The sequence below is a fragment of the Macrobrachium rosenbergii genome, chromosome 56 (assembly GCF_040412425.1).
Source record: "Macrobrachium rosenbergii isolate ZJJX-2024 chromosome 56, ASM4041242v1, whole genome shotgun sequence".
In the NCBI taxonomy this organism is placed as follows: domain Eukaryota; kingdom Metazoa; phylum Arthropoda; class Malacostraca; order Decapoda; family Palaemonidae; genus Macrobrachium; species Macrobrachium rosenbergii.
The window spans coordinates 24,924,190-24,941,946 of NC_089796.1; the positions used below are offsets into that span (position 1 = coordinate 24,924,190).

At 36.6% G+C, this 17,757-nt stretch overlaps 1 protein-coding gene across 2 annotated transcripts in view; it reads right to left on the bottom strand.

Annotated features, from left to right (window-relative positions):
• Positions 1 to 17,757, bottom strand: part of LOC136836056 (PHD finger protein 12) — a 156,786-nt gene that overhangs the window by 28,738 nt on the left and 110,291 nt on the right. For both annotated transcript variants that reach the window (XM_067099952.1, XM_067099953.1), the window contains exons 11-13: positions 16,035 to 16,283; positions 2,610 to 2,692; positions 1,902 to 2,108 (exon numbers count right to left, since the gene is read on the bottom strand). In XM_067099952.1, coding sequence (XP_066956053.1) covers positions 1,902 to 2,108; positions 2,610 to 2,692; positions 16,035 to 16,283 — 539 coding nt within the window. The remainder of the gene's footprint in view (positions 1 to 1,901; positions 2,109 to 2,609; positions 2,693 to 16,034; positions 16,284 to 17,757) is intronic.

Consider the following 17,757-nt stretch of genomic DNA (forward strand, 5'->3'; position numbering starts at 1 on the left):
AAACTACAATTTACATGGAATGATCAAGTGCTTAAAAAAGAATTACCTGACTGATTTGAAGACTCTGTCTATGATTAGCAAATGAACCCAAGGCTCAATGAAAACAGGGAGTCCTATCTATAATGACGAAATCCTAAAATCCACATCAAAATTAAGGAAAGTGTAAGGGCAAAAAACTCCTGAAAGTTATATTTTCAGGGATGTCACAAAGAAAGGAAACAGGAGGATTAACTCTTACAACCCTACTGCTTATTATTTCTGTCACCATGAGCACCAAGCCTCTGTGAACAGCACAAAATTGTAAAGCAAAAGTTTTTCAAATAGCTCTAGCATCATTAATTTCTATCCTAAAGAGCTCATTTTGATCTAATTTTTTTTGGCAAAATCATTAAAATCCCTCTATTGTATAAAATTTAAAAAAAAAAATAGTTTGTGTAACTGAAAATGAAAACTGGTATAACATGTCTTACTTTACTAACCTTAGCATAAAAATTTTCATTTTCATTTATATATAATTTTATATTTTTTGGACAAAAATACAAAATATCAACAGAAAACATCTGATATTTTGTTGGGTGAGTAGATGTACATCTTCTGGTTCCCATGGAATGGGCAAAGATGAAGTTCGTGTAGACACTACCGAGTCTCCTGAGGATATTTCATCAGTAGGGGACGTGACTGGTGAACAATGCTTGCTTTAGTGATGGCAACGCCATTGAGGCCAATAGAACTTCACACCATGCTGTAATTCACCTTTAGAAGCTAACAAGCACCTGGATTTAGCAAACTTTACTTTCTTGCTGGGAATGTATTGAGAGCAAAACTGCAGAGAAAACTTTCCCAGGGGGTTAATATGGCTTACAGCTATGAACTATTTTGGTAAAGACAGACTTTAAGGCCATATATTCTGTTGGACAAAGCTGGCTGATTCCAAGACTGATTCTTCTTTAACCTGGGAATTCAAGTGCTGGCATAATTGTGAGTTTATGACAATGCCTAAAGTTGTGTTGAAGATGCTATCATAAGCTAATCAACTAATAATGTAGAGCCTAATCCATTCTCATAAATCAAATGTGACTGTGTGTATATTGCTACCTGCATGAACTAACTCATAAATCCTCAGGCTTGTTCTAATTGGCTCTCTTGTAGCTGCTGTCGAGATTATCGTTTCCTCTCAGAAGGGAGAGGATTTTCCACACTATAACTCCTCTTCTTTTTAACCCTGGTCACCAGACATGCAGTGTGTTTCTTGTTTTCTCTGCTGTGTACTAAGAGTAAGTGATCTGATTTGGAATGCTGACCAAAATTACTACTAGCCAATTTCATGACCCATTGATAGTCCTCACAACTCCTGGACTCCCAAGACATTCATTCACTACTTCCCTTGCTTCAAGTCCTTACGGGGCAATTTCTGAACAGCAGTATGTTACCTCAAGCATTTATAAAGCAACGGATTTACAGTGCCAAATCAAATATAATTTCTTTAAGTAAAATTGATAATTTTGGTACAAATCCATCACTACAAGTTTGGTTTCCCTCCTTCCAATACTACATAGCTTACAGATTGATCAGACATCAGACAACAATTGGAATGACCACTTCCTAATGGTAGAGGGTCTTTGGAGCCTGGTTGTTACACAACCGTATTCTTCTTTAAAATATTTCTGGAGAAGCTGACACACCTAATGGCATTTGTAAATTGGTGAGTTTGAAAAAAATATTTGTTTTTAAAATCTGTAATTTTCATAAAAACCTATTTCATAAACAAAGACCCTATCAAATATCACTTGTTCTTGCTGGTTCAAATACACTTCACGGGCTCTGTATGTTTGTATGAAAAATATGTTTTACTGGCTTTATTATAAAAATTAATCCTCAAAAGTAATTGTAGTAAGACTTACTTGTCCTGGCGTGTCTGTCATTGCATCACGAGAAGGCTTTTCAGGCACAATGTTTCTCCTCTGATTAATAATCGCTCTGACTTGCTGGAGTAGAGGAGGAGGAGGAGCATGGCTGACAGTTTTCTCACTATGATCGTAACGGTATTCAATGCCATCAACCAGCGTACCATGGGGACTGTAGTTGAGCAATTCATAATGCCCAGTATTCTAAAATATAAGTCATTCCATTTAATAGAGAAAATGGATACACTCTCTGATAATGTAATCAAATACCATTACTATTTATAAATAGAATTCTGCAATATCAAGGAAAACTTACAGCACCTCTGTGTACCCTAAAAGATGACAACTTTCCATCATAAAGTCAATATACAAAACTTGAGGCTTTAATTTAAATGACTGGCTTCAACCTTCAACATGCAATATCAATACTTTCAACAATTAAGAATGCCATTTTAAACTACCTTTTCCAAATCTTGGCACAATCAATCTATATGCAAGAGGGATCTCCTAAAAACTAGGTAAATTGCACTTTTTGTTTGAAAATATTCAACCTCAAAATACATGAATGTAGGCAATTGAGACTTCATATGGAATTTAACATTCTGCATGTATATAAAATGCAGAGGGGCAGAAAACAAAATGGATAGCTCATACATTCACACAATTTCAGTGGTTAACATTCAGCCTGACACATTCTCCTCTTACCTCATCATAAAATATTGCTGCATGTTCTGGGGAAATGTAATTACAATGTCCATAAGTACTTAGATCTGCATGATTATGGCTGCCTGAAATGAAAAATATATGATTATTGTATCTTTAATGGAGAGAGTATTTTACACCAAACTGCAAACCATGAGACAGTACCTCTAAACAGTCAGTATCTATTCGAAGTTCTATTAATTCACAATTCTGTCCTGTCTCAACCATCAGTATATTACAAATCTTGGAAACCTTAATAAAGTAACTGACAAAATATTCATAACCAAACAGCCTCTTATGGAACAAATTTTTATATCTTTTTATGGTAATCACATTATCTTCATCATCAATGCCCTTAATATACTATTTTTTTCAAATCTAAGGAGTTCAAAATTTTATGAGTTCTTTCTGCTCTCCCATACCTTCTACACTTTCTAAGTCATATAAAAAACAAAATTTGACCCAAAACCAAAAACATTACAATAAAAAATCTTTGTGTTCAAGCTCTAATTTTAAAACATCAGTAAATACTATCCTCAACCAAATTATGAACTATATTACAAAAAACTTCATAATTTTATATACTTTTAAAAAATTTAGTCCCAATAACTGAAATAAAACTCTATACCTAAACATCAATAAGGAATATACATTTACCAAATAAAATAACACTTGAAACCAGGTCAAGGACAACCATTAGAGTTCCCTAAAATAGAAAACATAATCTTGCCTTGAATGTGTCTTCTAAATGCTGAGCCTCAATAATGAACAATAAAATCAATATTACTATTTCTCAATACGATCCCTCTCTAACTCGATACATGTGGGGACCTCTTTACAAAGACTGGGTACATTCTGCAGGTTTTGATTAACATCTTACAGCACCATCTTCACCAGCAACCAGTGCTGAGTCCAGCAATTCACAAAAATTTTGATCTAAAGCCTTCCAAATTAATGCAACTCAATATAACTAAATATTAAAATCTACCCTGTAGCACAACTTCAGCGATGAGAACCAAAAAGTATGAATTCTTTTATAATAATACCAGTACTGGTGGAGTACCAAGTATGGTCATTCTTAAAATTAATTTACATTTTTCATAGATATACAAACCCGAAGTCTTTTATATACAGTATACTATAAGTATTCCTGACACAAGCTAGTTTGATCATAGATACTGTTCAAAGTAGATGGGCGAGCAGGTTTAGCTACCCACTCCCCTGTCTGCTTGCCACCACTTTTTCCTTCAGCTACAAGGAAAAAAGTATGGCTGGTTAAAGGCAGGACAACAACAAAGGCTTCAGGAAGGTGCTGGTCAACCATGCCTTATCTGCAAAGTCACATGAATGTGTTTGCTGATGTGTCCCCCATTACTAGAGCTGCTTCTATCCTAACTTGTGGTATCAATATGGACCTGGTCAAGGTGGCTGTTTGTGCTATGTCTGGACACAAGCTCTTCACCTTAGGAGTCATCCCTTGCTGAAGAAGAACAGTAGGAGAGGGCAATCATTATTTCAGCCTTCCATGGGGTGGTTCTGGGCAAGACTGCACATGCATCATCATGTTCCTTGAATGTTTTGTGATATGGATTAGATCATCCTAAGATGATGAGTGCCTATGTTTTAGGGATAAAGGAGAATCATAAAGTCTCAGCCAAGAAGGATAAAGGAAAGAAAGGCAAGATGCTTATCTAATTACTTGAGTTGGTTCACACTGTCAAGCTTGGTTGCAAATACAGAATCATCTACGGGAGTCACAGAGGGTTGAGTTGGTGTGACACTAGCAGAAGCAGCAATGGGAAATACTGACTGCAGTCCTGGTAGTGCAGATGAATCAACAGAAGAGAGAACCTCCTTAACCTATACTAGGTTGGAAGGAACTACTCCAGATTGAGAGACTAAGGCTCAAGACATGAAGATATCAGATACAGCTACTCCTAACACATCTCCTTTAAGACCTGTTAAAGGATAAGAGCCCTCTGGGCAGACAAGCAATCCCAGCATGTAGAACAGACAATCTTGATTCTGACACACACATACTACTACACAAATGATGAGGATCTCTATGAAGATCAGACAAACTCTGCACATGCCATGGCTTGCCAGACTAACCTTTAAAAATTAACAGCAGTATCTTGGTCAAAAGATGGAGAAACAATATGCAAAAAAAATATATAAATAAAGAGGTTTTGACGTTGAAAAAACCTATTTTTGGTAGTCACTGCCCAGTGCTCAAGGAGTTGGTCTGTTAGAACTCCATGGTGACCAAACTAATATAAAAGAATTCTCTATTAGTCGGTCTCGTGGCCAGGTATTGTGTCTTAATGATAAACATTCTAACATGTGATGGAGTATGTAGTGGACTCAAAGATAACAGGGCTCCTTCCCTTATCTTACAGCAAAGCTGTACCCAGGTTCTTTCCTTTGTCAAACCTGCTAGAAGAGGAAGTGATTATTGCGCATGCGCAGTCTGCCATATTGTTGTCAACAGACTGGCAAGAGACCAGGAAACCATTACTTTCTGTTGATGATCCCTTGCCCAAATCCCATGCCTTTTCATCAGGGAAGTGGGGTAGTCATTTGTTTTATCTTCAAGGAGCTTTAAAAAGAAATTAATAGGTGACAAAATGGCTTAACCTCTCAACCACCTATACATTCGGAAGCTTCTTCGAAAGTGACATTTCTGAAGAAGGCCAACGAAGTACTTACTTTCCTAGTCATGTGACCTACGAAAGGAGTATGGATTTGCCTTTTTAATGAGGGACACTAAAATTATTCTCAGCCCCTCTGTAAAATTCGGACCCTCTGGGATGCTTGCTGTGACCTATAGGTAAACCTTAAGTGCTTGAACCAGGCATATTGTTTTATCTGCTAAATTGAGTTTTCTTATCAAAAGAGATTTCCTTCTTAAAGGATTCTCTTCTCATTCTTGGCTAAGAATGATGGGCCAGGGGACAATAATAATTGATGGTCAGCTGTTTGTGTGAAGTATCTTCCCCGTCTAAGAGGAGCTCCTGATGCTAACACAATCACGCAGATCGCCTTTTGCAGCATGTGAGTTGTGGTTGCATTGGATCCACTAAATTGAGGGGTTGACAGAAGTCTAAGCACCTTGTTCAGGGACCAAGTAATTGGAAGCCTTTCGGGAGCAGGTCTTTGTAGTGCAAAAGACCACAAAAGGGAAGTGACAATTTCTATACTTGAGTCAATACCAAATCCATAGAGCAAGGGTTCCGTTAATGCTGCCTTATATGCCATGACTGTTATAACAGCAAGGTGTTTGTCTTCAAAAGGGTATATGATAAAATTTTAAAGTGTTTCCATAGAGATCTCAACTTGGCTCTTAGCATGGATATAATCTAACCATATCTTCCAAACAGACTGGTACTGTCGAATAGATGATGTCCCTAGTTTTTGCACTAGGTACCTAGCAATGTTGGGCAAGTAATTTTCACAGTAGACAATATTTAAAAAATCCATGTGAAGGTCTCTACCCAGAAAGGAGGATGTGTGGACGACTTTCCCTCCTACTGTCTGGGTAGAACAGCAGACAGTAGTGGAAATGATCTCTTTGCCCGTTGCTGAAGTAATAGGAACCAATGCCTGTTTGGCCAATTTTGGGCTATGAAGTAAACGGTTCCTCTGAAGGTTACAAACTTGCTCGGACCCTCCAAAATCGGGACAATGGAGGAAAAAGGCATACTGTCTTCCATTTGTTCCAGTCTTGTAGGAAGGCATCTCTTGCTGTTGCTTGACGGTCCAAGTTCAGAGACACATACACAGGAAGTTTGCAATTCTCATATGTAGCAAACAGGCCCACTTCCGGTTTGGAAGCATGTTGGCTATTGTTTAAAAAGAGTGGCTGTCCAACATTCACTCTGTTGAGGCTGTCATTGTCCCTGATAGGCTGTCTTTTCCTTGATAGAGAGTCTGCTATTACACTGAGAGACCCTGTGAGGTGAATTGCAGATGAGTGCACTTCCTTGCTTGCGCCATCCAAAGGATGGCTAGCATTACCATATCGAGAGGAGTTGAACGTGGTCCCAACCTCTTGATGCAGGGCACTGCAGTCATGTTTTCTAGAACCAAAAAAATATCTCTCTTTTGGAGGTTTGAGTTTTTTGAGAGACAAAAACACAGCCATCAGCTCCATGAAATTGATATGATATTCCTCAAAGAAGCTGACCACCTGCCTGCCACCTGATCATCCTTCTAATGTCCTCCCCTACCTGTCAACAAGGCATCTGTATGTATTGTCACTCATACAGATGGAGGAGTCAGGGTGACCTGTTTTGCCAGAGACTCCTTCTGGGTCCAAGGCCAAGTGTCTCCCTACTTTTTGATTCTTTTGATGAGGTCAGTCTTACATCTTTTATCTTGCATGCGATAGCCAGAATTTGTTTACATTTTTCAATTGCAATCTGAGTATTGGGTCTATATTGATGCGAACGGCAGCAGGCCCATCATATGTTCTAATTGTCATCTGGAAACTCTGGGCTGTGCAAGGAACGTTTTGAGGTCTTTTCTTATTCTGTTTTGAGTATTGATGGGGAGAGACAACTGGCCGTGAAGAGTATCCCAACACAGTCTCAGCCACTGAAAACATCCGCTGGCCATGAGGTGGGATTTTTTCCAACTTATTAGAAAACCTTTTGACTGGAGTCTGTTGACCACTGCTCTTAGGTTTCTTAAACACTTTTCTTGTGTGTGTGTGCCCCCAGATTAATCAATTGTCTATGTAGGCTATTAGTTGTATTCCTTCTTGTCCGAGTTCTCGAACAATTACCGTTACTAATTTTGTAGAAATTCTTAGGCCAATGTTTAGCCCGAAGGTTATGACTTTGAACCTGTATGTATCTTTCCCTATCCGGAACCCTAGAAAGGGGCGGAAGCGAATGGCGACAGGGACATGCCAGTATGAGTCTTTCAGATCTATAGAAGCTGTCCAGGTCCCTTTTGGAATGACTAAACGTACTTGGGCAACGGTAATCATCTGAAACTTTTGGGAAACAATGTGCTTGTTCAGTGTTGATAGGTTGAGGATCACTCTTTGTTTGGAGAAATCCTTTTTGGGGACACTGAAGAGACTTGTTTGGTGGCGAATATATGCATGTTTCTCTATGGCTCCCTTTAACAGGGCCTTCTGCATGTAATCTTCCAGAGAGAGGGGGGGTCTGGTTTTTAGAGGAACCCCTTTAAAGGAGGGGGGGAGGATGAGACCACTTTCACCCCACCCCACTGAAAATAATAATGCTGTGCCCCCAAGGGGAAGACTTCCATTGCCTGTGGTGTCGTATAAGCCGACCACCGACTATACAATTCCTACTGGGAGCCATGCTTTCCTCTGCCTTTGCCCTTGACAGGCATTACAGGTGTTGTTCTTCCTTTTCCCCTGTAGAGTGTCTTTAGACCATGTGAAAAAGATGTCCTTGCTGTTGGTGTTGTCCCTTTGCAGGGAGTTGTCTCTTCTGACCACCTAACTGTTTTTGTGGGAAACTTTTGGGGGTGACTGAAGTCTTAAATGATTTTTGGTCATAGCAAACCTTTTTTGGGTTGGGTAAATGGTAGTTTTAAGTTTTTTTTTTCCTGAATTCCCCTTTTCTAAAGAAAGCGTACACCACAATTCTGTTAGTGGGCTTGCTCATTAGTTGAGCCACAACAGACTCCTCAAACAGGTCCTTACAGAAGGGGTTAAAGTGCAATAGTGAAGTCACATTGGGGAGTGACTTATTGGAGCCTCCAGTGTTTCCATTCGCGCTTTTATGTGCCATTCTAGAAAGTCATAGGTTCTCATATGACTTTTGGCCACAACAGCAAAAACTGTTCTGGAATCTTCTGGAAGCATTTTGGTGGCAACTTCCAGCAAGGTGGTAGAGGTTATAATACTAAGGAGGTGGATCCTAGCAAGAAAACCTGCCAAGGCTGTTCCCTCTGAAATTCTTCTCATAGGGGTTCCAAACTGTTGAGTAGCTACTGTATATCTAGAGGAATCATTTTTCTTTCAAAAGAGAGTTGAAGCATTGCCCATTCCTTAATGGAATGATTTGAGACTGGGATGACCGTGGCAAATGGCTTTCATTCTGTCACTGTCTCTCATTTCCTAGTCACTACAAAATTCTGAAAATCAGCCTTCACATGACTAATTATTTTAAAAGTGAAGGGACAGGAGGCTGGAGCTACTCAGCGAGCAATTTGGGTCTTATCCAAAATAGCAGTAGAGATCAATTTTCCATTGACCTGGTAAAAGGTGTCTTCTATAGCTTTTAATGCTACAGACACAGGTAGAACTGTTTCTTTTAGTGGTTTCTCAGTGTCTGCTGAAGGTGGTACCAAGCACCATTCTGTATTAAGGAATGCTGCCCTGTCTCTAAATTCTATATGTACAACTTGATCATGGTTTTTCTCTCATTAACCCTTTAATACTGAAGCCCTATTTACAAAAACGTCTCCCATTATGAGCGCATCGGTGAGTGAGTTAGCGCTGCAAAGCGGAAAAAGTTTTTTCAAAAAATCACAGCACGCTTTAGTTTTTAAGATTAAGAGTTCATTTTTGGCTCATTTTTTTGTCATTGCCTGAAGTTTAGTATAAAACCATCAGAAAAAAAAAATATCATTATCATATATAAATATTGGAATATATGACAGCGAAAAAAAACTCGTATATAATTGTATACAAATCGCTGTAAGCAAACGGTTAAAGCTAATGAGTTAATTTTTTTTTAGTTGTATTGTACACTAAATTGCGATGATTTTGGTATATAATAAATTTTAAAACGATCAAAGCAACACAGAGAAAATATTATCACAAAATGATGCATGAATTCGTAACGCTGGACGTAAAATGTTTTTTTCAAAAAATTCACCATAAATCGAAATATTGTGCTAGAGACTTCCCGTTTGTTGAAAAATGAAGCTAATTGATTGAATATTACTAGACTGTAAGTGTTTTAGCTTACAATTGCAGTTTTTCGACCATTTCGGTCGAGAAGTTAAAGTTGACCGAAAATTGAATTTTTTCTATTTATCGTGATTTATATGGAAATATTTCAAAACTGATAAAAGCTACAACCATGAGTTATTTTTGTTGTATTGTACATGAAATTGCACACATTTTCATATATAAAACTTTATGTAACGACTAATATAAAACAGTGCAAACATTACAACAACGTGTGAAAAGAATTTCTGGCCGGACGCGTAAAAAAAGTTTTTTCAAAAATTCACCATAAATCGTAATATTGTGCTAGAGACTTCCAATTGGTTGCAAAATGAAGGTAAATGATTGAATATTACTAGATCGTAAGAGTTTTAGCTTAAAATTGCGTTTTTACCATTTCGGTCGAGTCAAAGTTGACCGAAAGTTGAAATTTGGCAGTTATCGTGGTTTATATGAAAATATTTCCAAACTGATAAAAGCTACAACCATGGGTTGTATTTTGCTATATTGTACATGAAATTGCGCACATTTTCATATATAAAACTTTATGTAACGGCTAATATAGAACAGTGCAAAAATCACAACAAAATGACGAAAGAATTTATGAAATTTTCGGCTGAGTTACCACCCGTGCGTAAGAAAAAGTTTTTCAAAATTCACCATAAATCGAAATATTGTGCTAGAGACTTCCAATTTGTTGCAAAATGAAGGTACATGATTGAATATTACTAGAATGTAAGAGTTTTAGCTTACAATTGCGTTTTTCGACCATTTCGGTCGAGTCAAAGTTGACTGAAGGTTGAAATTTTTTGTAGTCGACGTACGGTACGTCCACTCGGCACCCAACAGACAATTTTAGTCGATGTATGATACGTCCAATAGGCGTTTAAGGGTTAATTAGATTCGTACTATCGGGAGAGAAAATGCACATTGAGGCATCTCGCTAAGGATTATCAGCATCATCAAGGGTAAATAATGGAGCCCCTATTATCTTTTAATCTTAAGTTTTGTGGTGTGAGCTGGTCATTTTGTTGTTTCCAGTCGTAATTCTACCATTAAACCTTGTTTGGGCAGAATTTGTATCCACTCTCACTTTTTGGTTATAGGATGAAGTATTTTACACTTTGGGGTGTACAGGACTGACCTAATTTCCTTTTCGGAAACATGTATCATGCCCCTTATACATTGCCGTTCTGTGGCAAGGACGTTTTTGATGTTACTCATAATTTCCTTATGAAATTGATCAAATGTTGCAAACTATGTATCCCTTTTGGGGAGCTTGCGCAATCTGACCGAGCTTCAACAACTTAACTGTAACTGCCTGTTAACCAAGGGACAGAAGTCCTGGGTGAAGTACTATACCCTTCTGAGAATGTAGTCATTTCAGTCAGGGTTAGGTGGATCCTAGTATCCCTTTTGGGGGAAAGATCCTGTGTAGCATTTGATAGCTGCATGGGGGATAGAATTCCTTCTGGAAGGTTTCTCCCATGGTTAGCTGAAATTTATGTACCTGATCCTTCTGGGTTCAGCAGGGCCATTTTAGTAGCAATGTCCACTTCATGTTCATTAGTAAGAATGTCATCACCATGTAAAGATTCATCTAGTTCCTCCATGGAGTTAACCTGGGAGGGTACTGGGGACTGATGTTACTGGGTTTTGGTCCAAACATAGATCTTGTTCTGAAAAATGGGTTAAATATCTGCTCCTGGAGTTCTGCTGAAAAGATATAATCTCCCCTTTCCTCACCCTTACTGAATCCTAGGACCCATCAAGACAGCTTAAAACGTGCTGTTTCATCCTTGAAACTTGCTGCCAGGAGCATACTACAAATTTGGCACATATCTGGTGACCAACCAAATTTTCCTTGTTTTTTGCAAGGACTAAGCTCATGGCAGGTGGTATGGGCCATACCCACTGGTAAAAAGCGAACCGAGCAATTTGCTGTGGAACACTTAACCTGAGGGTTCTGCATAATGGCGACCCTGTAGTGATATAAAACAAGTTTTTATTAGAAACTAGTTAGTACTAATTGTATGTAATCTTTATATTGACAGTATATTCGACATTACAGGCTAACTTGATTACAAGTGTGTAGTTGTAATATATTCTATTTACTAAATTGTTATGTGTGTGTTGAATATAGTAGCTTAAACACACAACGAATTAGGTTAATTTTCACACCAGTATATAGTTGTAATACTATACACTGTTAGTCCTTTTGCAAGGTATATGTGAAATTTAATTTTTGATTGTCATGCCATTCAGGCTAACTGCTATAAACTAATTTGTTTATTTAACCCAGGCTACTATTTTATATAGTTTAGGTTAATGCTTCTAGCACAATTTACCTTTAGGCTAAGAATTCATTTCTTAAATGGTTCTCATTTACCCTATTCTAGGCCACAGCCTAGTCTGGGCTTATTTAAATTACACTTAAGGATGTAAACTATACAGGAAAGAACCCTCTTATAATCTAGTTTACTGTTTTATCTGACCGAGATCACTCTTTTATCTGATATTTGGCCACTGCTTTACTTAATCTAAACTACTGTTTAGGCTAATAATACGATATTCCCTAAAGGGGTTCCTACTTAATCTAGTTAGGCTACTGAATGGTGTAGGTTTACGTCATCTTTAAGGATACAAGCTAAATGAGAACCCCATTAATATGTAGCCTTACCAAGAGGCTACCGAGCCATAAAACTAGGTTACCATTTTATTTAGCATAGGTTCCTGTTAATATCTAATCACAGGCTATTTAGTTTAAACTACCGCTTAGGCCAATAATAGGATATTTCTTAAAATATCCTAGTACAGGCAGTCCCTGGTTATCGGCGACTTCGGTTATCAGCAATCTGGTTTTACAGCACTTGTCTAGTGACGACGATAACTGGATTTTCAACACTGATCTCCAGTTATCGGCGCTGATCCCCAGTTATCGGCGGTGCTGATCCCCGGTTATCAGCACTATTATCGCCGATCTTTGGTTATTGGCGATTTCCAGTTATCGTTATGCCATCGGGAATGGAACCCCCACTGATTACCGGGGATTGCCTGTATAGGGTATTGTGTAAGTCAGATTATTTAGGTCACCCTAAAATGTATAGGCTATAAAAAACAAACTCAGTAATATGAAGCCTTAGAGCTAGGTTATCATTTTGTTTAGCCAAAGTTATTGTTTTTATCTAATCCCAGGCTACCTGGTCTAAGTTACTACTTAGGCCAATAATACGATACTTCTTAAAGTGTTCTCCCTTAAACTAGTATTATAGGTTATTATCTAATCCAGATTTTTTAGATCACTCTTAAATATATCGGTTATATAAAACAGAAACTCACTAGTATGTAAGCTTATAGCTAGGCTACCACTATGTTCAGCCCAGATTATTGTTTTTATCTAATCCCAGACTACCTGGTCTAAGATGCTACTTAGGCCAATGATATGATATTTTGTAAAGGGTTCTTACTTACTCTAAACTAGGCTACTGCCTATTCCAGGTTATTTAATTCACATAAAACAAAATTACCTTAATATGTAGCCTTAAAGCTAGGCAACCAATTCATCTAGCCAGGATTACCATTTCATCTAGCCCTAGGATACCTGGTCTAAGCTAATGCTGAGTCCAATAATGGGATGTTCTGTAAAGGGTTATAACTCAACTTAGTATTAGGTACTGCCTAATCCTGATTATTTAGATCACGCTTAAGTGTATAGGCTACATAAAAAAGAAAAATTTTACTGATTTGTAGCCTTATAGCTAGGCTACTGTTTTATCTTGCCCAGATTATTGCTATTATCTAATCCTAAGGTCCTTGGTCTAAGATACTGCTTAGGCTCAAAATGGGGTATTTCTTAAAAGGTTCTTACTTACTCTAATTAGATTACTACCTAATCCAGGTTATTCACTTCACACTTAAGGATATGTAATCCTAGGTTATAGACTACAGGCAACATCCACTATTTATCAAGTCTAAGTTATTCTCACTTAATCTGATCTAGGCTACTGCCTAGATTATTGTAGACTTCATATAATATGAAAAGATTTTCTATATTAATGATAAATTGTGGAACATTTCTTTTAAATAAAACATCTAATTAAAATGACAAATTTTTAAAACAATTTGCACTTTTCACAACTAACAATCTATGATTAAGACCTAATGCTGGCCATGTGTTAGCAAGAAAAGCCGGGTTTTTGGCTTTCACATATAAATTAACTACCAATTACAAAAGTTCAGAACTTTAACTGGGACTTAAAACTACGGACTTAACTTGCTTCTTTTGGCATTTCCATAATTTTTGAATTTTGGAGCACTTACAAGGAATGAATCTGTTCTAAAACGACCAAAGAAAGATAAATGGTTTCCTGGTCTCTTGCCAGTCTGTTGTCGACAATATGGCAGACAGCGCATGCGCAATAATCACTTCCTCTTCTCGCAGGTTTGATGAAGGAAAGAACCTGGGTACAGCTTTGCTGTGAGATAAGGGAAAGAGCCCACTTATCTTTTTAGTCCATTACATACTCCATCAGGTGTTACAGTGTTTATCATGACACAATACCTGGCCACGAGACCGACTAATAGAGACTTCTTTGTTATTAGTTTGGTCACCATGGAGCTCTGACAGACCCATGGAAGGTAATTCCTTGAGGACGAAACAAGCTATCAAAAATAATAATAAAAAAAAATAAAAAGATGCAAATTCAGAATATACATCAGCGGAATGCTCCACTAGCATATACTGTAACAGCAGACACAATTACAGTATACAGTACAACATAGGCAAAAGGAGAAAATCGATTCAGAGATACACCTCAGCATAAAATGATGGCAGATCACACAGAGTTAATCACACAAAAGAAATACAAACACCATGCAATCAATTTTAAGAAATGAGCTGTACTTGAAAAGTAAGGATACACGGTACATAATATGAAAATATGAACATTATAAACAACTTCTCCAGCAATCACACCTAACAAGAAACACTGAAACACACTTGGTAACAATGAGGCAAAACAATGCAATGAGGCTGTACAGGAAGAAGAGACTTAATCCTTAAACTCTTAACCTAAAGAAAAAACTATTAAAAAATACAAATGTAAAACCAAAGGCCAACAGAAGTGGAGCTAACTTCAGAGAATTACCCAACTAGATTATCACTTGTTGCTTACTTAGTTCACTGACACCAAATAACCCAAACACTAGAAAAATGGGAAATACCTGACAAATAAGGCTATTTTTCAAAGGCTTCTATACAACTAAAATCCCTGAAAATGATAAGCTTTTGCGTGGGTTCATTTTACATAATCCTGACAGCAGTCAAGACTAAGGATAAATCTGCTGAGAAAACATATGCAACATTAGATGAGTTTTCCTATCTTGAAGTATTACGAAGACTATTTTGACTCATCAGTCATACAGTCTAATACATACTGTGGACCTTTTCACAGAATATATTTAACTGTATGATGCTTCCATTGCTCTGGTATGTAAGGTACACTTTGGAAGTAATAAAGTGGGTACATGTTCAGATCTTATGCACCATCCACAGTAGAAATTCTATTATCTGGGGGATGGTTAAATGTGGATTTATGACTTCTGTAGATCAAATGGCGCCAATGTGGAATAATGATGGATGGCTACTTGTAAAAACATCCCCCTGATCAAGTCAACTTCTAGTCCAGGCAATTGTTATAGCATTACAAATAGACACTGGACAAGAGTGTAGGGACACGGGTGGCTCACCTCTTTCAACCTGTGTACTTGCTCAAAGCAGAGGTCCATATATATGAATCCCACAGCCTTAAGAGTTATTTTAAAAACTGACAAAGAAATTCAACAAATACACATGCAATATAATCTAAAAGAATAATGTTAGAAAAAAAAATTTATTTTACTAATACTGAAAGTTAGAACCTGCACACTTAAGAATCCTAGCACAAGCACAAGTCCTTTGCATGGGCTGAAACTATTTGAAATTTTCATGTTTAATTAAAATTATACCTGCACCTTTACTTGAGACTCTTAAAAACAGCAAGGTCTGTACTTTGTTCAGTTAAAAAAAAAATATATATATATATATATATATATATATATATATATATATATATATATATATATATATATATATATATATATATATATATATATATATATATATATATATATATATATATATATATATATATATATATATATATATATATATATATATATATATATATATATATATATATATATATATATATATATATATATATATATATATATATATATATATACACATACACACACACATATATATATATATATATATATATATATATATATATATATATATATATATATATATATATATATATATATATATATATATATATATATATATATATATATATATATATATAAGTTTACACAAATAAATATGCAAAGTCTGCATTCATCCAAAAAACAATAAATGTTATGTAATGCATTCAAAAACAACTAACCTTTCCCTATATGAATTATTCTATATGTCATTGGTACTGGTTGAGTACTATATGAAGGTGTTGGAGGTTTGACAGCCCAGTCTTGTAGGTGACTATCTGGAACCAAAGGGCATAACAGAGCACGCGCTGGAAGTGGTTTTGTGGTTACACGTGCTGCACTGGGATCTGGAGGACACAAGAGTTCCTCTAAACGCTGCCACGCTAAAACTTCCACAACCGATCTTTCTAACTGGCTTAAGGTCACATCAGCTAAAAAATAATTAAAAGGATTTTAAAATGTGCCATATTGAGAGAGACAGAGATATACAAACTGGTTATAAGGTAAAGTGCAACATACTAAAAGACAAATACAGGCAGTCCCCGATTTACGACGGGGGTTCCGTTTTTACGCCGCGTCGTAAACCGAAAATCGTCGTAAACCGAAAAATCATCGAAAATCATCAAAAATCATAAGAAAACCTTACTTTTAATGCTTTGGGTGCATTGAAAACGATGTAAACTGCATTTTCATTGAGTTTTCATAAAAAAACCTCCAAATTATGACTGTTCTGCCGTTTTGGAGCCATATTTCTTCCGTCAGATCGTGCGACGCGTCGTAACCCCGAACATGCGTCGTAAACCAGGAAATAATTTCTGATGAATATATTTGAAAAGCGTCGTAAACTCGGAACGTCGTAAGCCGGACCCGTCGTAAACCGGGGACTACCTGTACTGTACATGTCTTAAGAAAGAAAATACATAATTCTATTAGAGAGACACATCATGCGAGAGCAACGATAACAAATTTTTTATGCAACTTGCATTTTTCCTAGGGATAAAAAGCCAAAGCTTTATATATACAGGTTTAAAATTCTTTACCCAAAATTCTAAAAATCAACAGTTTTTGTGAAAGGTAGTGTCAGTCATAAGGTCATAATGTAATGTAATGACATTTATAGTCCCATTTAGTGTGAAAATTCATGTGTTTACATATTTGTGTAAAATGTGACTTTCCCAAGCACTCTTTTACCTAATTTGAGAGGGTCACACCATACACAAGATACAATGTGTGTGTGTGTGTGTGTGTGTGTGTGTGAACTGTTGGCCCTAGTGAGGATGCTTCATTAACCCTTAAACGCCGAGCCTCTATTTACAAAAACGTCTCCCGTATGCGGCGGCGTTGGTGAGTTAAGCGCCGAAGCGGAAAAAGTTTTTCAAAAAATCACAGCACGCTTAGTTTTTAAGATTAAGAGTTCATTTTGGCTCCTTTTTTTCATTGCCTGAAGTTTAGTATGCAACAATCAGAAATGAAAAAAAATATCATTATCATATATAAATATTGGAATATATGACAGCGAAAAAAAAAACTCGTATATAATTGTATACAAATCGCGCTGTAAGCACAGCGGTTAAACCTAACAAGTTAATTTTTTTAGTTGTATTGTACACTAAATTGCGATGATTTTGGTATATAACAAATTGTAAAATGATCAAAGCAACACAGAGAAAATATTATCACAAAATGATGCATGAATTCGTAACACGCGGACGTAAAAAATGTTTTTCAAAATTCACCATAAATCGAAATATTGTGCTAGAGACTTCCTGTTTGTTGGAAAATGAAGCTAATTGATTGAATATTACTAGACTGTAAGTTTTTTAGCTTACAATAGCAGTTTTCGACCATTTCGGTCGAGTTAAAGTTGACCGAAAGTCGAATTTTTTCTATTTATCGAGATTTATA